The 26,261-nt window shown below is 41.2% G+C and overlaps 1 protein-coding gene across 5 annotated transcripts in view; it reads right to left on the bottom strand.

Annotated features, from left to right (window-relative positions):
- MSH3 (mutS homolog 3) overlaps positions 1–26,261 on the bottom strand; it is a 69,660-nt gene that overhangs the window by 6,778 nt on the left and 36,621 nt on the right. For 3 of the 5 annotated variants that reach the window (XR_004402739.2, XM_032953273.2, XM_032953272.2), the window contains exons 15-20: positions 23,952–24,016; positions 19,113–19,229; positions 16,176–16,283; positions 11,913–12,027; positions 11,314–11,471; positions 301–487 (exon numbers count right to left, since the gene is read on the bottom strand). Coding sequence is in view for 4 of the 5 variants with exons in the window: in XM_032953273.2 (XP_032809164.2) it covers positions 301–487; positions 11,314–11,471; positions 11,913–12,027; positions 16,176–16,283; positions 19,113–19,229; positions 23,952–24,016 (750 nt within the window). In the remaining variant the exon portion in view is untranslated. The remainder of the gene's footprint in view (positions 1–300; positions 488–11,313; positions 11,472–11,912; positions 12,028–16,175; positions 16,284–19,112; positions 19,230–23,951; positions 24,017–26,261) is intronic. The other 2 variants (XM_032953274.2, XM_076066821.1) reach the window with 2 other exon arrangements.

The following is a 26,261-nucleotide window of genomic DNA, read 5'->3' as shown; positions in this document are numbered from 1 at the left end:
GCATACTGAGCTAAAACAACTCTTCTTAATGCTATCTTATGCCAGTAACAATATATACACATTACTCGAGATACTACTTTATATGAAAATAAAAGTTTCATCCAATGAACTACACAAGACGTTTTTTTTTGTAAGAGTGAACCGTCCAGATGGCACGACAGGGATGGAAACATAAAAAAAATGCAATTCAGCAATAAAGCCACAATGATGACCTGCGCGTGTAACCAGAGGGCATTAACTTCACTGCTCGTCAATTTATGGGGGGGGGGGGAGCTCGGGAGGTGTGCAGGAAATGCCGACCTCCTTGACAAAGTACTCCAGAGTGGCGTAAGCGATGGCAATTCCGTCGTGCGTGCTTGTGCCGCGGCCCAGCTCATCCAGGATCACGAGCGAGTGGCGCGTCGCTTTGCGGATGATCTCCGAAGCTTCGCTCAGCTCCTCCATGAAGGTGCTGTGGCCCTTGTAGATGTTGTCTGATGCGCCCATCCTGAATGCGTGCGGGTTAGTGGCGGGGGCACAGTGCAAGCCAATTAGAATCCACTGGCTGCACGAGTGAGATGTCCTGAAAAAAGTGTTAATTGCATTCATCAACGTACACTTTTTTATGACAATCACATTAAATGCACTCATTTTCCATTAAAACAAAAACTGTCCTTGCTCCTTCAACACTGCTAACGCCCCCAAATGATTACATTATATTTTTTATATATATAAATGCAGGTGAGATTCCATAAGCACTTAATTGAATGCCCATATGCAATTTTCACTCTGAAATTGAGCTGTCTTTGATGTTTACAGCAGCTTCATAAAATGCTCATAAAATAATTGTAACTATACATCATACAATCCATTTATGTTTCCCGAATACAAATGAATGCAAAAATGTATTAAAATAACTGCCTCTAGACAGCATATATGTATATTTCTTTTTGCAAATATATCTGATGTAAGAAAATCATATCTAGCCAAATACAAAATCTGACCATAACTTGCATGAAGAGCCATTGAATGAATGTCTGATATGTGGAATACACGATACTGTTTGTCTTAAATGTAGTAGTTGAAAACATATCTATAGACGTTGCAGGAAAATCGCCCCAGAAAGCTAAAAAGGCATCACGAGGACACGATTCTAGCTATGATGGGGGGGGGGGGTCCCTCTTTCTTGATACAATTCTGTCAAATGAAACCTGAGTTCTGTTTTGATAGCTGTGAGGCCTCCTGTGAATATTTTTATTCAGTCAATGTATAGGGCACAATCCTGTTACAGCAATACAGATAACATGTCCTTCATACTCATAGATCAGTGGGAATCGGTGAATGGAAACTTTTAAAAGACAATGCCATTACACAGTCTTTGGGGTTAATTACGAAGGTAATGGATTCTAAGATTTACATATTTTTATTTATAAAATAAAGTGAATGATTTTTTTTTACATAATCAAATGCTATTTTACAGAAGTATATTGAAACTACAATGTCTTTCTTAACTGGTAGAAACGGTCAATGGACCAAATATTCTAATCAGCAAAGCATTTGATTTTCCTTGTTAATCAAATTAAATACAAAAGTTGCTAGTTTTTGTTTAATTCTGACGTGAAAATGTTTCTTCTGGTATTGCAGTCGTTATTTTGTTTCAAGTTCATAATGAAATTGAATAACTTATACCTCAAAATGTAGCCAGAGACAAAGGCAGATCTGTGCGAGAAAGTCAAACAAAAACACCAATATACCAGAGTCCAGTAGGTCATGGGAACTGCAAGAAGTTGTGCCCAGAACAAATAAACATTATTGACAAAGTTAAAAATACATCTGTGCAAGGACTGCATCTGGCAGGCCGGATATCTCTCTATGGGTGCGCCCTGTCAGTCTATAGAGGCATTTAATAACTGCCAAATTGTCATGTGTACAAAGCAAGTCAAGACCCAGTCTCCGTTCCAGTATTATACTGCATTGATAAGGGCGCTGTGGTGTCGAGATGTTAACTACCTCGCCTGGTATGGAGGTCGGGTGCTCAATCCTGATCCGAATGCCCTGTATAATTGGAGTTCGCATATTCTCTCTGTGGTTGTGTTTTTTTTTCTCCTGGTCCTCCAGCTTTTACCTTCCATATATTTAGAAACATGCATTTAGAGTATTTGGCTGCTATACATTTCGACATAAGTCACTTCGTTGAGCTATCATTTGTGGCCAGGTCACTTATGAAAAAAAGCTAATAACAAATTTGGCCTAACCTGGTAAAATAAAAAAAAACATTTCTAGTTTTTCTAAGTATGACAGGTTCACTGTATTTTCCCAGTGTTCGCATTGTCAAGGAAGGTAAAGTATACATGTAATTATAATATAATTTCCTACAAATAGTATATATTATCTAGTTTTTTCCCCTTAAATCAACGTGTTGATTCGTGTCAAAGTAAAATATTTGTATCACAGTTGGAAATAGAGTTAGCGTATATCTACCATGTAAATAACCGTGGTATGTATATAGAAAATTCAAAAGTTCTTGTGCCGTGTGAATCAGAAGTGGGTTTTATGGCGAAAAAATTATAGATGTGGTCTGTTATCCCAGTTTGCTGTAAGGGCAAGTATTTCTGCTGTCGAAGACATGAATCACAGAACAAATGAGATCGTTAAAAGTCCGTTTGATTAGGCTTCCGAAATGGGTTGACATTAGTGTGTATCGCAAAATGTGGCTGGAATAATTGACGACTGCACGGTTGAGCAAAATAACTACTAAGATCTTCTGTATGTAGCAATGTGAAAAAAAAACATACCTTCCTTCTAAAAAAGAATTTGAATGGATAAAGCATCATCACGTGATGAACATAGTGTAATATGTACAATGCTTTTAACAAACTCTTGATGTCACGAAACATTCAAGACAAATATTTACAAGGCACCTTGTCAGGTTTGGACAATAGGTTTCATTCAATCATTGTTTTCCAGAGAAGGTCAGCTGGCTCAGCAGTCAGAGCACTTAGTTGCCACTGTTGGGATCCTGGGCTTGAATCCAGGTTTCGGCTGCTAATGATGAACGAGCGTCTCTCGAAGCTAGCATGTTGAGATGGTAGTGTCTGGAAAATGTGTGTGATGAGGATCAGCTTGCTGTCTTCCAAATATCCTGCAAAGTGATACCCACCTCACGAACCCAGAGGACCACCATGGACCTCACAGAGTTCAGAGGCATCTTCCCTGCCTTTTACGAAGATAGCCCAATACAAATATGCATGTATGCACCAGTCACATTCTTGGACGCAGCCTCCCCCCTTCATATGGGCTCCAGGCAAAACACATAACTATCAGAAGAAAAATGATGAAGCTTTCACCACATCCAAGACATGCAGCCTTCTCGATTTGATAGAAAGGGCTTTGGACAGAAAGAGGGGAGTGCAATCTCCCAATTTACATGAATAGAGGCCACCTTTGACAGAAACTCAGGGAAGGTCCACAATACCATTTAATCTTTTCCTAAACACACAGGGCACCAAAGCTTGAAATTCCCCCACCCATCAGGCAGATGTTACAGTGACCAGGAAAACCGTTTTAAGGCTATGAACATCACCGAATAATGTCTCAAAAGGCAGTGGCTAAAAAGGTACAGCCATGAGAAAACTAAAATTCCCATAGAGCCACACAAACAGAGAAGAGTTGGGCCCAGAAATCTATTGTACTGATATCAGCTGGCGCAGGGACCACATGTGCAGATATGCCCCTAGGGCCCTAATATTGTACGAAGAGGAAAAAACATCGCAAACGTTTAATTTATAGATTTCTGATTGCGTGCTGGCCACTGAATTGTGTTCAAGATGGTAATGAATGTGCCTATGGCTGCATATAACAACCAAAATGTAATAAAGACAACTAAACAGAGCATATATTTCCAATTACACTCTCGTATACAAACTCCTGTGGTTCGAATTAAACTCAGTCTCAAATGTTTAGCAGAAATAATAGAAGAAAAATATATGAAGACAACAGATTGGGCCAAACATTTTTTAAGCCATCTGCAATAACAAATCCAGGGCTCGATTTGAAAGCCAGATTTCAGAAATTTTCAAGCAGCTTCAAGTGTTACATATCCCTTCAGGGAACTCCCAGACAATTATCAAATCAGACTATTTACATTTACATTGATAGTCCACTGCAAGGGAAGAAACATAAGCCTCATGACAGTTGCAATGATTTCAATACATTACATGCACTTCACGATGAGAGATTAACCCCAAAAGCTACCTCTTACAAGCCAGATAATTGATATCCCTGATTTAGTGGGGCATGAATGTAGTGTGAATGTAAGCATAACACAAATGTCAATCATTCCACTGGATGTGGTGGCCATTCTCTGCATGCATGCCGTTAAAAGTAAGTTCGTTATTTTGGTAATCATGTGGAGACATTGTGAATCTCCGAGGTGTCGTGTATAATAGAAAAACATGTCTTTTTCACATTCAAAATTTTGAGATACTTTAATACACAATTTGCAGTGATGCCCCTGCATTTATAAAAAATAATGCCCTCCTCCATATCAATACTCTGACCTCATGGATCAAACGGCAAAAATTAAATGTATTATAAAATTACAGCGAACTATTATAACATTACTGCAGTATAATTGCAGTCCTCCCCTAATAATGTAAAAATAATGATAATACAAGGAAAATATAGCCCTGCCTGTTGTGTTACAAATACAATTATGCACACTATTATTAAGCGTGACTTAGGCATCTTCATTGAACAAAAATATTGGACAATGCATGACCCACCTTTGAACCGAGTACTTCTATTTGCAGTATCAACGTCTCGTGAGCAAACACGGCTTAAAATCGGCATGTTTGTACGCTGTGTATGTATGAATTAGCGGATACAACATACATGTGGGTTCACAGCGATCACAATGTTTCTCTTATGAAATGCAAGTGTTAAAATAACATCACCCTTGAATACCCATATAAAAAAAAGCAAGGAGGGCTCGCTTCCAAACCCCAAGCAAGCTGTGCACACATTTTTTTTCTTCTTTTCTCCTTTTCTGGCAGGGCTCGGGGCTTTCAAAGCCAGGGGATGCAGCGTTTGATAAATTATTCTGAAAATATTTCTGCGCGTGGCACTTACCATACTAAACAGGCATAACAAAACGGGAAGACGTTGATTGTGAGCAACCAATTTTGCCATGCTTAACTACTTCATTTGAATGTCTGCATTAATGTACTATTACTAATCGAATGGTATGGCTTTTTTTTTTACTTATTTACGTAACAATTACGACAGCACCGATGAAATCCCTAGAGAAGCACGTTGCATGTACGACGATCCTGCAAGGCAAATTTAAATGCTGCACCGCAAGTTTGTATCCTGTGCGGACAACTTGGACACTTTTCTGGATTCTAAAATGCAAAATAAGCTCAATCATTCTAAGTCCCAAATGCATCTGAATGAAAATTACTTTGCAACAATAAATTTATCAAACAAATTAATCCGTGCAAATTAAATATCTGAACAACCCAAAGCATGAATAAAATTAACAGGTAAGAATACATGGCTTATGGATGCTCATGAAAATAGTTTTAATCTACACTGGCTTTATTTTTCAGAATTAATAAAATAAACACTTATTTTGCTAACATTACATTTTATTGATGAATGTGTGTTTTTTATGTTGTTGCATAATTTTAACAGCCCACATGGTTAAGGTTTTAACATTAACTACACATTCAATTGGTGTGTATTATTTTCACTGAACGTGGAAAGATGAGAACAGGCTTTATTTTCAATCTCACCACATGGAACATTGCTGCCCAGAGGGGCTGGCACACATACAGCATTGATGATCTGCAAAAGTGGCAGTTTTCAAACTTTGATTAACACAGAGATGACAACCAACACTGTGTTTTTATACACTGCAGACAGCTATTACTTCCTCAACAATTACATACCGGTGGTATTGAATTCAATCTGATCTCAAATATATGCTGTTCTTGCATCCCTTTAAGCCACATTACACACAAGTGGATTTGCCACGAGTCTACCGCACGTCTAAGGTTTGCATGAATGTACCTGTAATGTGTACATTAGCTATATCAGTGGTTCTTAACCTGGGTTCGATCGAACCCCAGGGGTTCGGCGAGTCGATCTCAGGGGTTCGGCAGAGCCCCCGCCTCGGAGGTCCGGACACACTTGAATTATTGTGTAAATTTGTGATGACACACACGGCCCGCTTGGCCATCACTGGCTGCAGATGATCATGCTACACTGCTTGGCCAATCAGCGCTGCGGGGAATTTAGTGCGTACTCAGTAGTCAACGTGTGACTGTTGTCGTACGTCGTGTGATTTCTTTAATATTTTATCCATACTAACTATGTCGGGCAAAAGAAGAAAGTGGTCGGACGAATATGTACAACATGGATTCTCATGTATCACGGAACGTGATGGGAGTGAGCGTCCTATCTGCATGATTTGCAACGCCAAGTTGAGCAACTCTAGTCTTGCACCGGCAAAACTAAAGGAACACTTCTTGAAGCTGCATGGAGACGGGGAATACAAGAACACAACACTTGCTGAATTCAGGGTGAAGAGAGCCAGATTCGATGAAAGGGCCACTCTGCCTGCTCTTGGATTTGTACCTGTTAACAAACCGATCCTGACAGCATCGTACAAAGTTGCTTACCTGATCGCAAAGCAGGGCAAGCCACACACCATTGGTGAAACACTTGTGAAACCAGCTGCATTAAAGATGGCGAATCTGATACTCGGAACAGCGGCCGAAGGTAAATTATCCCAAATTCCCCTTTCAAATTACACCGTCAGTGACAGAATAGAAGACATGAGTAAAGACATCTTGGCTCAAGTAGTCGCGGATCTGATTTCAAGCCCGGCAAAATTCAGCCTTCAACTCGACGAAACCACAGACGTTTCTGATCTAAGCCAGCTTGCTGTTTTTGTACGCTATGTGAAAGACGACATGATAAAAGAAGAGTTTTTATTTTGTAAGCCTCTTACAACAACAACGAAGGCAGCCGATGTGAAGAAGCTTGTGGATGACTTCTTCAGAGACAACAATCTTTCATGGGATATGGTTTCTGCAGTTTGTACGGACGGAGCTCTAGTCATGCTGGGAAGAAAGTCTGGTTTTGGTGCGCTAGTAAAGGCCGATGCACCACACATCATTGTGACGCATTGTATTCTGCACAGGCATGCGTTGGCAACAAAAACCTTACCTCCAAAAATGGCAGAAGTATTAAAAACTGTGGTGGAATGTGTGAACTATGTGCGAAAAAGTGCTCTGAGGCACCGCATCTTCAGTGAGCTGTGTAAAGAAATGGGCTCTGAATTTGAGGTACTTCTGCTCCATTCTAATATTCGGTGGTTATCCCGGGGACAGGTGCTGAATCGTGTTTTTGCCATGCGTGTGAAATTAGCCCTGTTTTTGCAAGAGCACCAACACTGCCATGCAGATTGCTTCAAAAATCCTGAGTTCATTCTCATTTTAGCGTACATGGCTGATATATTCGCAGCTCTCAATCATCTCAATCAGCAGATGCAGGGTGGTGGAGTCAATATCATGGAAGCGGAAGAACACCTGAAGGCTTTTCAAAAAAAGCTACCGTTATGGAAACGACGAACAGAGAACAATAACTTCGCAAACTTCCCGCTTCTGGACGACTGTGCAAGTAAGATCGAAGATGTGTCTGGAATCGGAGATATTTCTGTATCCACGGTACTGAAGCAAACAATTGCCACGCACTTAGATGAGCTTGCAAAGTCTCTCGACGGATATTTCCCTACAAGAGAGTCATATCCAGCATGGGTGAGACAGCCGTTCACGTTTGCTGTTGAAACAGCAGATGTCAATGATGAATTCCTCGACGAAATCATTGAAATTCAGCAGAGCCAGGTTCAACAGCAACTCTTCAGAACAACAACGCTCTCAACGTTTTGGTGTCGACAAATGAACAAGTATCCAGTTATTGCTAAGAAAGCCCTGGATTTTTTTATACCATTTGTTACAACATATCTTTGTGAGCAATCCTTTTCGAGGATGCTGGACATAAAAACGAAGAAAAGGAACAGACTTTGCTGTGAAAACGACATGAGAGTGGCACTTGCCAAGGTGAAGCCACGCATATCTGAACTGATCTCTCAAAGGCAACAGCAGAAGTCACATTGATTTCCAGGTATGTAATTTGTTGTGAGTTTATGCATTGTGTTGGTTTTATTCTTTGAACAAGGTAATGTTCATGCACGGCTCATTTTGTGTACCAGTAAAAAACATATCTATGTCTTGAATTTGAAAAAAATCACATTTTATTTTTCACTAAAGAGGGGTTCGGTGAATGCGCATATGAAACTGGTGGGGTTCGGTACCTCCAACAAGGTTAAGAACCACTGAGCTATATAATACATTGATTCGTTGATATAAAAAGATTATTATGTTCATGATTATACTGCTACAGGTGCTGCATTCACCACGTTTAAAAGGATTAGATTATTTAATGTAATTGTAACCCCAATTGAAACCCCAAATCGTGACAATTCATGAAATCACAGTCATCCCTCGTTATACTCGAATCAATATACGGAATGTCGATATAAATTTACCTAAGAAATTAGGGAACGAGTTTGATATACGTTACGTTAAATTTGCATTCTAAGAATTCTGATTGTCTAAAAAGTTACGGTTTTTGTGGGGAAACATTCAAACAATGGTCTGTCACTGGTTCTCGCATGCATGTGCTGCTGCTCCAGATGGTTTGCGTCGTGCACTTTTCACACTTTACTACTGACTTCACACTTTACTACTGATTTTACACTTCACTGATTTCACACTTTACTACTGATTTTACACTTCACTGATTTCACACTTCACTACTGATTTTACACTTCACTGATTTCACACTTTACTACTGATTTCACACTTTACTACTGACTTCACACTTCACTGATTTCAGACTTTACTACTGATTTCACACTTTACTACTGATTTCACACTTTACTACTGACTTCACACTTCACTGATTTCACACTTTACTACTGATTTCACACTTTACTACTGACTTCACACTTCACTGATTTCACACTTTACTACTGATTTCACACTTTACTACTGATTTCACACTTTACTACTGACTTTACACTTCACTGATTTCACACTTTACTACTGATTTCACACTTTACTGACTTCACACTTTACTACTGATTTCACACTTTACTGATTTCACACTTCACTGATTTCACACTTCACTGATTTCACACTTCACCGATTTCCCGCGTTCTTTGTGGTGGCCAAGCTTGGGTCGTTTTGGTTCAGTTCTTTGTGTTGATAACGCCTCGGTACTGCACCGTGCAGGATTTTTCACTCTTTATAAATGTTGCAATTTCACTAAAAGTAAGTCAAGATGCATGGAAAGAGGCCATTCAGTCCAAGTGATATCATAAGTGCAAAACGAGACTGTAAGTACTGTACAGTATTTTTTACTTGATTTATGTTTTCCTATAAAAGGTATCTCCAATTATATGATGGAAGTCAAAGGGAAAATCGGGCGCGATAAACGGAATTTCGCTTTAGGAAGTTTTCAAGAACGTATATCTCTTCCGTACATCGAGGGATACCTGTATTCCTTTTATGTATGCACGCTTATATGCGATGCTAAAATGTGCATATGATGGTCGTCACAAACAACCGTGTACAGTAGGCAGGGTTCTAAATTAACAACAAGTCACATCGCACAGGAGACTTTAAATTCGTTTTAAATTCCAAGATATCTAAAATTAGTAATGTGAATCCCCAGGAATTTTTAGTACACTGACACACGTGTGCACACCATTTCATCACACACTCAAGAGGTATCCATTCGAAATATCGGCACAGCTCCAGGTTGAATTATGTCATTACCTAAATGTGGTAAGACTCGCTTTGTACATTATTAATAAGGCTGGCTGTAAATTATTGAGTTTAATCGGTGAGGAATTTAAATAGGAAGATAAGGTGATTAATGAAATGCACAGACTTAGAGATTTGTGGTTGAACCCTTAGGACAAAACAGATGGGGTTCACTTAAAACTCACACGGCCCTTACTCTTAACTTGCATAAGAATGCAAAGAGGCAATCTATTTTGGTAGGCAGGTGCCATTGTTAAAAACAAGTTTTCACTTTATAAAAACAGTAAAATAAAAAAATTGGACAAATGTATAAAACACCTAGTATTACCACAATCACGACTCTACCAAGGCATTAAAAGCAGCTTAAAAGAAGACTTAGTACAAGAGTAGACTGCACAAATGTTTGTGTAGGCCAACAATGAAAACTGAAAAAATATAACAAAGTTTTAAAGCGTGTTCTTTATACGAACATATTTTGCATTTTTTGGTAATCCTTTCTTATATACTTGCAGAACAAGATGATACTAATGAGGGAAATACGCTGCTATTTTCCTATGGGCTATATAATTTGACCATCAAAGCTTTTCATGTGAAATAGAGCATGCATTATCAGGGTTCCAATCCTTGATGGTAAACCTTCTTGGGGAAAGTATAACCTTGGAAATGTGTGTGTTCTATGTACTTTATACATTAGCCACACGAGTTTAATGGCTTAGCTAATAGTAACGAGCCAACACATCAGCATTACAAGACAAGCATCTTGAAATATGCTATTAGCAACCTTCACTTGGTACACACCCAAAGCAAGCACTCGGAGCTACATAAGTGTTCACATGCACGAGTGCACATGAGTATCCTTAGATTCTCGTGCAACACCGCTTATTATTCTACAAATAAATGTGCAGAGCATTTAATGCTTTTTGTTTTCATGCAAAGATACATGGCAGCATTCGCTGTCACCACTCTATGCAAGCTTGAGCAGAGATTTAAACATGCAAGCATGCATGTCTGTGTGTGCATCATGACAGTTGACCTTAGCCTCTTGTAAGAATCCTTTCCCTCTGATAACTCAAAGGTTTCACTTCATGTCTGGCATTCAGGCCTGTGGTTTCCCCCTCTAATGCTGAGAGAGGCTTTGGGTGCTGCCATTATTTGCGGCGCCATGTACACCTATCTTGAAATTCAGATTATTCTGATGAATTTAAATACAATGGGTCGATTCTTTTCATTACATATTTAGGCCACGAAGCGTTCCTTCACTGATTTTTAGGTTGTAAAGTGATGAATCTGAGATAAGCCAGGGACAAACACGACATTAATAATGTCAATGCACGTCACTCAACACCAGCACTGTTCCCTTAGATTAAAATATGAACTCAAAGGTAGCAAACACACTGTCTCTGAATTTTAACTGGTTGCTGCTTCTGGGCTCACTCACCTGGTGTGAATTGCATGGAGGCTGCTCAGCTTGGCATGGCTCGCTGGAACAAAGGAGCCCATCTGGGCCATGACAGCGATGAGGGCGACCTGCCGGATGTACGAGCTTTTGCCACCCATGTTTGGGCCTGTGATTATCATGGCTCGCTTCCCGTCAGCCTGCCAACGGACCAAAGGAAGTGGCACTCAGCAAGCAGGGCACGCAATCGATCGCTGCCACAGGGCACTCAATGATATCCTCACAAAATCCACACGCCTCGGAAAAATGCACTCTTTCCGCACATGTGGCTGCCGATGACAATCAATCTTTTCCTTCCTCCATGAGCGGTTGCCACATGAAAGTCATGCTGCATTAGCCATTTGGCAAAGGGACAACAACAGACTAGATTTCGCAGAAACCGTTTTCGGCATAAGTAACAACTGCACGAAGCTCACACTTGGTACACTTTAAGTATTATTTTGCTCGGTTGCACAATTGATATAGATGTGCTCCAAATACCTCACTTTGAATGGACAAAAGCAAAGGCGTATTTTTTCCCCTCCCTTTAAACAACACTGCCATTGCTAAAGAGTCATCTGTTAACATACAGGGTCACTCACATCAAGGTGTGTGCTGTTGGGCACATATTGATTCTGGTCACCCATGAGCAGCTCCACTACAGGGTGACGGCCATTTTCGATGACAATCAGACTCTTCTCCTCGACAAACTCGGGCCTGATGCCGAGAAAACAACATTAATAACAACAGCAAAAATGTATGATGCATCACAATCAAGTTAGTGGCATTGTAATATAACTTTCTGACATGGTGATTTAATACATTTCAATTTACAAATCTGTTTAGGATAATTTTAATAACGGGGGGGGGGGCATGATAACTGTATATTAAATGAATTACACTTAATATTAAACTTGTGTTTCAATTAGGGGCTGACTGTAAAGAAAACTGGCCAAATTGATCAGCAGGTTGCCTAAAGCTTGGAGATAATTAGGTTTCCAATTCTGACTTGCATTACACATTTTAAATCATTACTGGAATGCATATGCGTGATTTATATTTCTTCTTTTTAATATTATCACTCCGAACATCAATGCTCTGTTGCAAGACTATGATTAGTGCAAAGGAAATATATTATATTATCTGATATGATTTTCTATTATCTCAATCTTTGAACATTTTGGCTAATAATTTTATTGGGTTTCAAACTCGGCTATTCTGAATTTATCAAAATTACAACAACAATATGTAAAGACGAAACGCATTGTTGTGACATTTAAAGTTTAGGCAAAAACAAATGGCAATAACCCCCATCAGTTTAAAACAACATCGAAAATCACAAATATATATAAAATTGTGGGCAAAAAATTTGATACCCGCAAAAATATTCGGTAACCAAATGGTCCAAGGCCACTGTATCATACAGTGACAATGTTCAGGCCTCCAAATATATTCCATGCAGAAAATACACCATTTACGTAAAATAATAATATGTTCACAATTGCAACTACTCATAATCTCCCGAATGACTAGACAATTGTGAAAGAAACCGAAAACAGCAGTCGATGTAATGGAAAGAAAAAGAACATGAACGTGTTGGCAATAAAATAATTGCATCATAGCCACACAAAATGAAACACTTCCAAAATAAATACATTGCAAAGCTGTGCAGCCATTTCACCTTTTGCAACACAACACCGTGTGTACAACATTTAATTTGTCACATTCCATTTTGTGCCAGAGTGACACAGTGTTTTGTAGCTGCTTTGTAAACGTTCAAGGTAGCATTACATTGGGATGTTTTTTTAATCTTCAGCAATTACACGGCTTGCAGCTGGGACAATGTCGGCAGTGCACTTTGGAAAGCAAATTAAGATCCCCTGTCAACAGCCCTAACCAGCACAGCATAGCCAAACAATCACAGGTTGCAAGAGTTAAAATGGGGGGAAAAAAGTTAGGTATGGAAATGACAGTGAACAATGGTGAAGGAATAGACTAAGACCTTTAGCTGACCAGATATCATCCTCAGGAATAACAACTGCCCCTTTGCTGTACAGAAATACAGTGCTCAAAAAAATCTATTCCAAAACTGGAACTTTCCAGATTTGATGATTCACAGGTCTGACAGAAAACTTATATCAGAATAAGCCACCATTTTGAGACGGCAGTAAGCTGTTCCAGCAGACGTAGATAGGTGCAATTGGATTATTTCAGATGTTGAGAAACAAATCAAAACAGACATTTAACTGTTAGATTTTTTTAAAGATATTTATTATAGTTAGGTATGCATTAAAACCTGCTGGCTATCCCTCCATAAACACTGTTGTGCTGAAAAGGACACAGTAATTGCTAGGTCGTGCTGGTGTGCAACACAGAACAGGCAACACTTTATAAACAAAGCTACAATTGCTTTTTCATTCCAAACACAAATAACTGCCAACCCAGAGGAGAGAGGCCAACCCGGGGATGGGAAAACCACCCACGCCACCATTACCAACTAGTGACTGGCAACCACGTAATCATCCCCGCGATCGGAAGCATGAGACCCCGCATCCGTAGCTTGTCTTGGGATATCGTCATTTCGGCGAACCGGTACCTCCTACTCCAATAGTGGTCACCACAAGCACCATTGTGGCTGGTCCTGTCGAAACTTGCCTAGGACCCAGCGGCGGAACCATGTGCACTCTTGAAAACATCTTCTTTGATGCTTGGCTCTCACTCTGCTTCAGAAAGAATGTGGTCTCCTTTCTAAGCAGCTTTGGTGTACATCACCTTAGTCACAGGCACAGCTTCAATTCTGAACACACCTTCTCTCTTGAAAATAAAGCCCACCAGAGCACTTTTTTGTGTCGGCAGGTGTGGCGTAATTTCTCCGCCCATAGAATTCTGTAGCAGGTGACTAACCCAGACATGGAGTTGCTTCTCAGGACACGAGTTCAATACCCAGGACCACATGGCTTGCTGCTGCCAAAACCAGTTCTAAGAAGTACTGGCGGATAAAAGTGAGTGTGTCCCTGGGCAACTTAAACCTCTCCGGGAGGACTTATTATATTTTAACCAAATAATACGTTTAAACAGCTCTAGGCAATAACATCCCAGATACACCATGCGAGTCCACTTTCATTCTCTCTCCAAAACATTGTCGAGCACATCGTGGAGTTGTAACAGTCCATGTGGAGGCATGCCTGGTTTACTGCGCAGGACTGTGTACCATGGTAGCCCCCCACATGGAGGTGGCATCAGACTTGGATCTCCTTGCCAACCATGATTCTGTGGTGTGAGAATTCCATTCTTGACTGGGGCACTTGGCCAGTTTGCAGAAAGCCCTCGCTGGGGCCTCTAACATCCTCCTTTGTACACAAAAAGTGATGCCTATTACAGGAATGGGTGTAGCTGAAGCCAAGCAGGCCCCTCGTTTAGCTGCTCTCAGCTAGCTGCAGCAATAAGGCTTGAAGAGAACAGTACTCATCTCCGTCTTACGCCGGTCCTTCTCCGGCAACTAAGTTTCGAACACCGCTGTGTACAGGGCCTGAACCGTATTGAGGCCTTTGAGCGAGGGGGAAGTGTCTCCAAGTTCTAGGAATCATAGCCCATATTCTCATCCTCCTCGTGTACGTGTAAGACCATCCCCCATTGGTGAGGAAGGGACAGCAGCCAGAATTGCGAGGGCCTGCTGCCTAACCATGTTGTTTGAGACACAAGGCTGGGAACTGGCCCTTGGGCGGGATACGGCTTGGGTCTGTGTGTCTAAACCCCGAGGCTGAAAGGTGAGCCGCACACAGCTCTCCATAACACACTGCAGTGCGCATGCATAGGAGCCTGGGTCAAGTGCTTTTGATCACGGGGGCCATCGTGTGGTGCCAGGTCGCCAGGTCACGGGAGTCTGTGATGGCGGTGTGCCCACCGCGGCTGATCGAATGTATGGGCACAATCCGTGGAGACAAGGGCATGGACAGTTCTTCTGTGGCCTGGCCAACCTCTCTCCTCTGGGCACCGGTTATTTGCTTGTGGAAGCACGTAAAAAAACATTTCTGCTTTCTATGGTCGCATGCTGGCAGAATTTAGAACTGACCATATTGTGGTGTCTGTATGTGTAGCTCTATCAAGCCCTTATTTATATATGTTAAATGGATGAGAATGACATTTTGTGTATGTGTTTATTTTGTTTGTTTAATCAGACTGGCAAAGTCTAATTTGCAAGTGACTTGGGTTACCAAAATCAAAACAAATAAAAAGGAGAGCAATAAAATATAGAAATTAGACCAAAAAGCTAAAATGATACAAAAATAAAATAAGCATTTATACAACCTACGATTAGAATCCAATTTGAATGTAAGTTAATTTGGTTTTATTCTGAATATTTACATTGAACTATGTAAAAATATGTTGGCATACAATTACTTTCAGCATCTCTTTCAAAGGCTTAAGAATACCAATAAAATGTTACATTTGAGTTTTTTGTGTGTATATGCATTATGCATATAGTGAACTCATATAGTGGATAAGTATAGGTCCAAAAAGAGAAAGACCCCTGAATAGCCATATATGACATTTGAATAAGTGCTGTTAGTAAGCACTTATGTGGTGTACCCAACAACCATGTCTGACCACCTTTGTGTCCACAGTGGTGACGTTTACACACCACACGAGGTATTTGTGTAAAATCGGAGCCAAACTCAGAGGCCCAGGATATAATTAAGATAAAATTAACATTGCTATTGCAGTTATTCATGGCCGTGAATCGAATCTAGGTTCTCACGGTGCAATTCATGAACCGATGGCATAATTCCTCACTATACGCGCACACATTTCAGAAAGCCACCTCGAATAGAAGAGTGTGGCGAATATGGAAGACTCGCTCACACCTGCAATAGCCGTCTCTGGAAGCGATGGCGGCGAGTGAGAAGAGGCAGTCGAGTGTGGCCAGCTGTGCCACAGCGGCACGGAAGTTATGGTAGTGCTCTCCAAACTGCCTGGGGGTGGGGCACAGGAAGGGAGCAGCGGTGACCTCTCCTCCACAACATTTCAAAGTTACAATTCATGTCATTCGTGGAGCACACGTATATGTCTAACTGTGATTGAAGGTTACCGTGAAAACGTGTTTATGCCACGCTGATTATACGCGTGTACAGTGTTGTGCAACGTCTGCGAGTGCAAATCTCACTTGCTTAGGCACAACTTGTGTCTTCAACAACGTGTACGCTTCATCTTCTTTGAATATTATTGTGTTATTTTATTTTATCAATTTATTATTTTATTCTCATTCTACGTGACTTTACCGAAAGAACCAAAGAAGATGAATCATTGCAGTCACGAAAGCTTTAAATCGAAAGTGTACGCTTCATTTTAATATCTCGCTTAAGGAATAGAAATTGCCCTTTCTGTATAGAAGTTTACAAAGTATTTAAGGCCAAATGGATGTTTTTTTTTTCCAGGAGGATAATACATTTGTGTGTGATTACTTGTATTTGCTTTTTATATATCTGTATATTAAAAAGTACAAGCGCTCAAAAATAAACTACCTTTAACTTGATGCAAGTGTTTCATTCTCAACATTTTAAGAACCATTCTTTGTCAGAATGAACACAGACATGAATGTCATAAGAAGAGAACTTAACATTATTGATTGAACAAAGAAAACCCCAGTCGTAAAACAAAAAAAAACATACGTAAGAAAATTAAATTTCAAACATTTTCTGCAACACTGCTCCACAAAATACAAGAGTGCAAATTGGGCACCATCCCATTAAACCCATGCTGTTACCTGCACACAGGCACGACCAGTTGAAGATAAACACGGTGGTTAAACCAACTCAGGCGTGTGGTGCTGCTCGGTCACGGCTACTTTGCGTCACGCACAAGTTGCTTCTAACTGATGGATGGGAAGCCGAGTGCTTGTGAAGGCAGCCTTGTCCACTTAACATTGTCCCCGTCACAAACACGACTCGCATTCCCAATGCATAGTGGGAATCTTGAGATTACCGATGCAGGCTGGATGGCACGGCAGTTACAACAACACGAATTGAAAGAGAGCGAGGCATCTCAACAACAATGATGCTCTTCGTAATTACCCCAGGGTACCAATGCACTGCATCAACACTTACGTGGTTTCCTGTCCGGTGCCACTAGGCTGTGCTCTAAACTATGCTATAAGAATAATAAAACATGTGTAGTGGGTCCAACTGAGCCGTAAACGTTGTTCCTTTTAGAGGCCACACTTTTATTTGAAACACCCTAACACCGTAACACAAAAGGGTAACTGCCCCTTTACCAGACTACAGCGAGTTACTGCTACGAAGGGTCGATCCCTCACTCGGGTCTCCGACCACGTGGTTGCCTCGTAAGATGAAGAGCTTCAGCTTGAGACGTAGAGCTTCCCGCTTGTAGATGTTGACCTTCCAGCTTGTAGAATGCAGCGACCCGGGTCACTCTCAGGGATATAGGCGGGTCCCTTTGAGGGACCCGCCTTATATCCCTCTCCGGTCGGGGCCGCTCCGCCCTCAGCCCCGCCCGCCTTCTCGATCCTTCTCAAGAGCTCTACGGGGTCAACTAGAGTGCCATGGCCCGGGGCAACCCTGCCCCTGGGCTGACGCTCACCCCCTCCCCCTCGGGGGAGCCCCCACCACACGCTGTGCGTGGTGCCCGCACTATCCCAGTGCTCACCAAGCCCCGCTAGGGCTGGTGTCACACACAGCCACCCACACGGTGCTGTCCACGCTAGGGCTGGTACTACACACAGCCACCCACACGGTGCTGTCCACGCTAGGGCTGGTACTACACACAGCCACCCACACGGTGCTGTCCACGCTAGGGCTGGTACTACACACAGCCACCCACACGGTGCTGTCCACGCTAGGGCTGGTACTACACACAGCCACCCACACGGTGCTGTCCACGCTAGGGCTGGTGTTACACACAGCCACCCACACGGTGCTGTCCACGCTAGGGCTGGTACTACACACAGCCACCCACACGGTGCTGTCCACGCTAGGGCTGGTACTACACACAGCCACCTACACGGTGCTGTCCACGCTAGGGCTGGTGCTACACACAGCCACCCACACGGTGCTGTCCACGCTAGGGCTGGTGTCACACACAGCCACCTACACGGTGCTGTCCACGCTAGGGCTGGTGCTACACACAGCCACCCACACGGTGCTGTCCACGCTAGGGCTGGTACTACACACAGCCACCCTCACGGTGCTGTCCACGCTAGGGCTGGTACTACACACAGCCACCCTCACGGTGCTGTCCACGCTAGGGCTGGTACTACACACAGCCACCCTCACGGTGCTGTCCACGCTAGGGCTGGTGCTACACACAGCCACCCTCACGGTGCTGTCCACGCTAGGGCTGGTGTCACACACAGCCACCCACACGGTGCTGTCCACGCTAGGGCTGGTACTACACACAGCCACCCACACGGTGCTGTCCACGATGGAGGAACATCGAACGGCACGACCCTTCCGGGCCGGCACCATACAGTGACATCCCTGATGTCACTACACGTGCATAAAAAAACAAGCGTTTTTACATCGCGCCGTTCATCCAAACTGTATCTCACAACACTGCACAATGTGGAAAACATGGAGGTACATATATATGATGTTTTCAGCCAATTAATCGGTGTCTATACATGTGAGAGGAAACTGGAACACTCGGAGGAAATCGATGCATGCGAGGGAGCAACTCTATTCCATACAGTAGCAACAGATGACATTAGTCCACACTTTGCTGTACCGCTTTCTTCACATTACGCTACGGCTCAGGTGCGCTGCTGTGGCTGCTGATGCAGTACTCACGTGAGGAAACCCAGCCACTCGGCGTTGCTGTCGATTCGCAGTTTCTCCCGGAGCTGGCAAAGCTGCTTGAACTTCTGCACCACAAAAGGCGTATGGAACCGAGTCACCGCCTTCGTACTGTGTTCAGAAAAATATAAATATATATTACGAAAAAATATCACTCAAAATATGTGGGGCTCTGATATTGTAGGTGCGTACCTAGGCTTTGTGTCCAGAACTGTCCAATGCATGTGTAATGAGCGACTTCCGCGACACGTCGTGTAGAGGGGTACTTCTTCTTTATTACTCACACTGGGCACCACACAGGCCAACACCTGTTCTTCCTCACACTGAGTATAACTCTCGTTAATAACACCTCCACTGGCTACACACACAGCCGATCACTCGGCGTGGTCCCACCGCCCTCACTCGGCCACGCCGCTGGCTGGCGGCGTGACGATGACCGCGATGGAAACCCCGCAGGAGACCTTCCACGTGGCCGGACGACGGAGAGAGATGTCGGCGAGCAGCGACGCAGCCAGGACCCAAGACCCCACACACGAGCCCCGGTCCGCTCCCCCTTATATCCCCCCAAGCGTGGCTAGACCCCGCCTCTGGCCACGCCCTCTCGTGGAACCTTCGAGCAGGTTCCCGGAGTACCTCGGCTAACCTCCACCTGTTACCTTTGCCCCAGATACACCTCCTTCTCTGATTGGTTGGTACTTAACCGTGCTCATACCCGTGATTCCCTTTCCTGGCCAGCAGGTGTCACCCTGTCATTACACGTTTGAAAATTCGTTCATGAAAAAATATGTTAAAGTTATCGTCGAGGGCATCATTACAACTCCCGACTTACCGATGTCATTGTAACTTCTGACCCATGTGTTTGAATATATTGTCACTAGTCTGCTATGGTAGCTCTTAACTAGGGTTATAGATAAAACATTCTTACTATCTCACAACAAATCTTCACACTTGCCTTGGACAGTCCAGAAAATAAGCTGAAGGCGTGTATCTATCTATATTAGTTATTATATTGCATCTTCCATGAACATAACACAAGGCAATTTGCCTATATAACGCTTATAAAGGTAAAAGGGTAAAAGGTATGAGAGTTTTTTGGAGCTTTGCAGGAACTCAGAGGTAAGTTCAGAATCAGAATATTTATTAATACTGGATGAATCCGATGAGTTATAAAGCTCTTTTCCACATATGTCCAGTAGCTTGTTTCCATGATAAAGTTGTTTATCATGGAAATGAGCTTCTTTAAAGTCGACATGCATTTTTAGCTTTAATTCAACCTGGGTGCCCATGTGGCATTTGGAAACATTAAGGCATAGCCTTACAAAGACAATGTACAATGTATTTTGAAAATGTTCCAAATTGTAAACAACTTTGTAAAGGAGTGTACCCCAAAAAACAATGGCAGGGAGGTATCAGTGGATCATTATAATTGCTTACATCTTAATAACCAAGACCTCAATCTCAGTGAGGATATGGTTTAATAGAATCGGGCTCCATCTAAATAAGAGTCCTTAGTGGATTTCTTAATTTACATAATTCACTATATAAGGAAACATGCAGACAGTAAGGTGCACTTTCATTGTAGAAATAAAATACTCTTGTGGTGGACTGTATTCAGGAGTGCATTGCAATGTTACAACTGATAAAACCCAATATATAACTGATGCTCAAACAAAGACCCCCATATAGCCCTTAACAGATTATTAAGGCAAGAGCTGTTAGCGAGCACCTATGAAGGCCGGCACTCAGGTCGCCGCGTTTGTAGCGCAGCGTGCTAGCCACTGCACTATCGCTTCCCACTAACTGTGCTCATAATCCGTGACTCGCACGTTTATAAAGACGAAAATTTGAATAAAACTTATTAGTTTTAACTCTTGATAATAAAGGGTAATTAAGTGACACAGCTGTGAAATTCTGAATTCCGAGTGGTTGTGCAATAATAACGTAATTACATTATACCTTGGGGATAGGGCCTTTATGGAAAGAAACACTTCAAATGCATTAATCCAATGTTAAGACTGTATTTGAAATGCAGTGATCTGGAATCCTCCGTGGGTTTTTTTTGCAATTAAATCCTCAGCAAATGTCTATACTCACTATGGTATGGATATCGTCTAATAACTAATTATAAAAGCTGTGCACGCGGGCTGTCAAAGTCAAATATTATGCACTGCACAACCACACCCCACTTTGCACATCTCATGCATTTGTGCACGAGCCGGACTATTCCTCATTAACCCATAGACTGCTGTGCACGATGGCTCTCACTTGGGAAATAGGTTTAGAAGAAATGGGAACAGGGAACAAAAAAAACCGCCTTGACATTTACAGCGCAGCGTAGCACACGGCACGGAACAACGGACGCTTATGGACAACCCATACAGAGCACACCATGAAAGGGAGTTATTACTGGCTGCAATAAGCAAATGGAAATGATACTCTGGGACACATGTTGCCACGATGCATTTTTTGAGCCAAGGAACATTTTCTTCATATTCTAATTTAAAATACCAAGGGGAATAGTTTGCTTGCAGGTAGTAGTGGTACATTTTTATTTATATATATACACGTATAGGAGACACTCTTCAGATCACCTAGGTAATGCATTGATTGCCACCTGGTGTCAAAAGGTTATCACTTCTTTGATGCCTTTGAACTGCAACGTCACGCAAAACAATTCCTTCATAATTTATAATCAGATATATGCAAAAACAGTTACACTGTATGTCATTGTGAAAATCGGAATAAAATTACTCAATAACGATCAGCAAATACACGTAAACACTTGATGCCTGCCACAAGCTTTGCATGTGCACATTTTAGAACACATTCTAATAAAACGAACAACATAGAGATGGAAATAATGAACATCTGGCGAATCAGGTTCATTGGAGATAAGGCATATATATGTTTAAATAATCCCCAATATGTTAAAATCAAAATAAAGTGGGCAATTATTATGAGAAATAAAATTCAATGGGAAACTTACGCAACAATTTGAACACATTTTCTTATTACATACATTCTAATTTGTCGAGGGATATTCCTGCTCTCGCATATGTTTTCTGGCAATACGCATGGCTAGCGACAATGTCAACAAATATCTGAACGAGTTGACAGCTTCCTTCCAGCTAGTTAGGCATAAATCAGTCCTCTACCAGGCTGTCGTTTTCTCTTAAATTAAGTACATTTGTGCATGCACCTGAATGCATCTGTGGCAAAGTTAAATGCTTATGATTCAAGCCAAACACTATCAGTCTGTGTTTATGCATATATGTACACATTATATACATGCACACACTTGTGCATTTATATATATTATAATTACATGAATCTAGGTTCATAAGGGATATATAAACGTTTAGAGTATAGATGTTAAATATACAGCATGTATACAGCACAGTATATATTTACACTGAAAAATGATTTGATTTAGAGATGGCGCCTTATACGCAGAGGCGTCTCAGAGGGCTTTGCTTTGCATCTCAATTCAAACATTTGAAAGGGCACCCCCAGTGGCAGCTGTCAACTGTGGGCACAAAGTGACTCAGAATCTGGAGGAATTCGATGAGCTATAAAGCTCTTTTTCATTAGTGTTCAGAAAGGGAAGGTCAGAATGTTACAACAAAAAATACAAAAACACGATAGGAGTGAAAAGTATAGGAAAGGTAAACGAACCCCTTAAAAAAATACTAACAAATTAAACTAAACTATTTTCATCTTACCAGGTAAAGCCCACTGAGCTATTTGCTTCTTTTTCAGAAGCGACCTGCCCACAAATGACCGCTCAACGAAGTGGCTAATCATGTGGAAATTTACAGCGGCAAAATAATCTGAATAACCTTGCCTGCAAATGGGCATTATGTCTGTCAGTTGTGGCCAATTATTGCTATGCCCAATCCCAAATTGAGTCATTTGTAGGTACTTTTTGAATTTTAAAATTTGGATTCTTGACGCCTGCACACAATGACATCAGGGGGATTTGTCAATGTCCACTGTGAAACAGACGGCGCGTAGTGTCATCGTGGTTATTACACCCGCATATGGAATCAGGGCGGCCGCTGGATTCGAACCGTGAACGCGCTAATGCTGGATTCGAACAAGCGGCGAACGCGCTAATGATGGGTCACGTCACACTTATGAATAATATACTGCAGACATATCAGTTGATACCCTATTAAACAAAAAACAGATGACAAAGCACAGACATTTAAAAGTTACACCTCTAAATTCATAACACCTTACTACTAGAGGATGAATCAATCGTTGACCTTAGCTTGTCAGCATTTATTTATTTATTTAACAATTAAGCATTGTATTCGATTTTTATGTGTTGAGCAGTTTACACATACAGTATATGAATATCTAAAAAGGATAATCATCTTGTAATCCCAAAATCCAAATCCCAGCACAGTGGAAAGGCCTGTTAATCTGGGGGAAATGTTTGTGGTGGTGGTGATTTCCAATGCCAGCTGTTAAACCTATCGCACGCCACGTATAATGAAAGTTATAACTCTGGCGGTGTCTCTCGTGGTTTACGTAATGATTCCACAACGGTGGCCGAGTCACGAACGTGTCCTTTTGCCCATGAATTTGGTGGGGCATGCAGTGTCTCCCGACCCAACGTGAATAAATGCATTCTACAATCGCCCCCTCAACGATTAATTGTCTGCATCACTCACCATAAAACAGTCTCAGACTATTCATTGCTTTAAATACCCATCACCAGCATTTCCAAATCGGTGCATTTATCGGTTGGTCGGGATGCATTCAGCAAGCCGCTCATCCTGAGATGTAAATCAGTAAGAGGAGTGCTCGATCTAAGGGAAATCTCACCTGCCAATCTTTACCCAGTTGGAAGGAACTGTGTGTAGCATGGAATTCCTCACTTCTATTAAAAACTGGGAGGAGGGGGGGGGGTAAAAAAGGCAATGAAGTATTTGAACAAACAGAAAAAAAGCACAAGATATGTTATGATATGATACTACAGAGTGCTTAGGTATAAAATTGTCATAACTTAAGTGAATAATACTTATAATAGTACAGAGCATTTAATTAAGGATCTGAAAGTGCTGCACAAGACAGGAGACAGAATGAAAATAAAATAAATACTGACAGAAAAACCTTTCCACTTTAATGCTCTCATGCTTATAAGCAAATTAAAGAAATGTTTGGGCATATGTGACAATATAAGTGTAGGTTAGTGGCCATTAAGCACAGGGCAGCCAGAGTTAACAGGTCAAGAGCAGAGCTATCTACTAATTAGGGCTTCCTATTCATGGCAATAAGGAGGTAACACCTGTAGCGATGTTGGTCTTTGATTAAAAAACACTTCAAAGCTCTTTACATCAAATCAATTAGCTCCATACCTAACCCACAATTTCAGAGTTTTAATTCTCTGCAGAAGAGTGATGTCTCAGTTGTAATGGCTTTGCGGATGACTAGGTCCTGTAGGCAGATTAAACAAATATGACAGTTTTACGTGAATGTTACAAATATCAAAAAGTGACACTTTTTCAAATGAAACCAAATTATTGAAAAAACGATTTAGAGTTTTTTTCAAATTAAAGCAAAAATTTAAATCTGCATTATCCTCGCTTAAAATAAAATAAATTTTGTAATACAGTTATGATTGTGCTTATGCAGTGATTTTGTGCCAGCTTTGATAAGATGCTTCTTCTTAAAAATAATATAAGTAATTTGATAATTTACAAACTATGGTAGTTTATTTAAAAATTGTTATGTAATGCAGAATTACATTCCCATGTCCAATGTCTTAGGCTCTTTTAAACATAAGTTGGATTATGTCCCCAACTGAAATATTCTCTTGGTGCCGAGGTGAGATACAAATATGTAAAATATGAACCAAATTGTAAGTGCATTAACTACCACTCAATATTATACACAGACAACATAAATAACAATGAATTGGAATTTCTAACAGCAATATTACGTCTAAGAACAAAAATGTGCTCAAATATGTAAGCTTTTTTGTTATTGCAATGCTGAGAAAACTTGCATCTATCAGCAACAACTGCACTACTGAAAAGCCAAGCTAGTGCAGAGGTGATCCATCCTCAAAAATAGTAGGCGAAAGGCGGTCAGGGACTGGGATGGTGGCACCCAGGAGACTAATTAAACATCAATCTGATAAGCAAAATGGAATCACAGTGTTCACGTCCAGTTCGATTAATAGATGTAATGTGGACTACACAGAAAACCATTCATCATTTTGTTTGACGCCAGGCCTTTGTGCTTTACCCGGCAATAGTGCTCTTTAAAATAATCAAAAATGATGCACAGGACTATTTACAGTAGAGTTAAACCCTTTTAAAAGCTTAGGTAGATTTAAACAAATTTTAGTGTTTAACAACAAAAAGTACAAAAAAAAGCAAAATACATTTCTTTAAATGTATGGTTCTTTCTTTGGAAAAATTTCACCCCAACATATGGAATTGTGTCACATTATTGATAGTATGAAGGTAACTAATAATTTAATGATCAAACATGGACCGTGTAAACTTGTTTCAGAATGCTTGTATTCCCCAAATGCATGGAAAACTCACTATGATGCCTAAACAAACGTAACATGACCAGATTATGTGCCCTATAAATAAACGTCAGCAGAGTAAGTCTTCATTGCTATGTTACTCTGCTACGATTTTCCAAGCAATAAAAATATTCGAATATTTTTTTTTCATCAGCCAAATTTAACTAGAGTCCCCAGAAATGGTAGAAAACATTTTGGAGGCATGCAAAGAATGTTGAAACTTCCAATTGAAGATTTCAATAACCCCACAATAAATAAGGGAGGCCAGATAATTATCACGATTGGCCATGTATGGTGCGAAATAAGTTGAACATCCATACATATAGATGAAATACAAAATATTCCAGCATAGTGAGGCTGTGCAAAATGATCACCAATAATGTAGCAAAACCCTGGATAACATCACATCCTGCCGATAAGGTAGATACATCTGTAGCACTCAAAACCCATCTTTAAGAGGTTTTATTTTTGGGCGGTTAGATCGCGTAAATATATAAATGTGTCGTTAAAACCCGCCACCACCCGACAGAGCCAACTAGTAAGGGAAAGAACCAAAGAAGATGAATCATTGCAGTCACGAAAGCTTTAAATCGAAA

Source organism: Petromyzon marinus, chromosome 13 (assembly GCF_048934315.1).
Source record: "Petromyzon marinus isolate PM22_M1 ecotype Great Lakes invasive population chromosome 13, UKy_Petmar_22M1.pri1.0, whole genome shotgun sequence".
NCBI lineage: Eukaryota > Metazoa > Chordata > Hyperoartia > Petromyzontiformes > Petromyzontidae > Petromyzon > Petromyzon marinus.
Note: the sequence above shows the minus strand (reverse complement) of the source record. Positions and strands in the feature narration are given on the sequence as shown.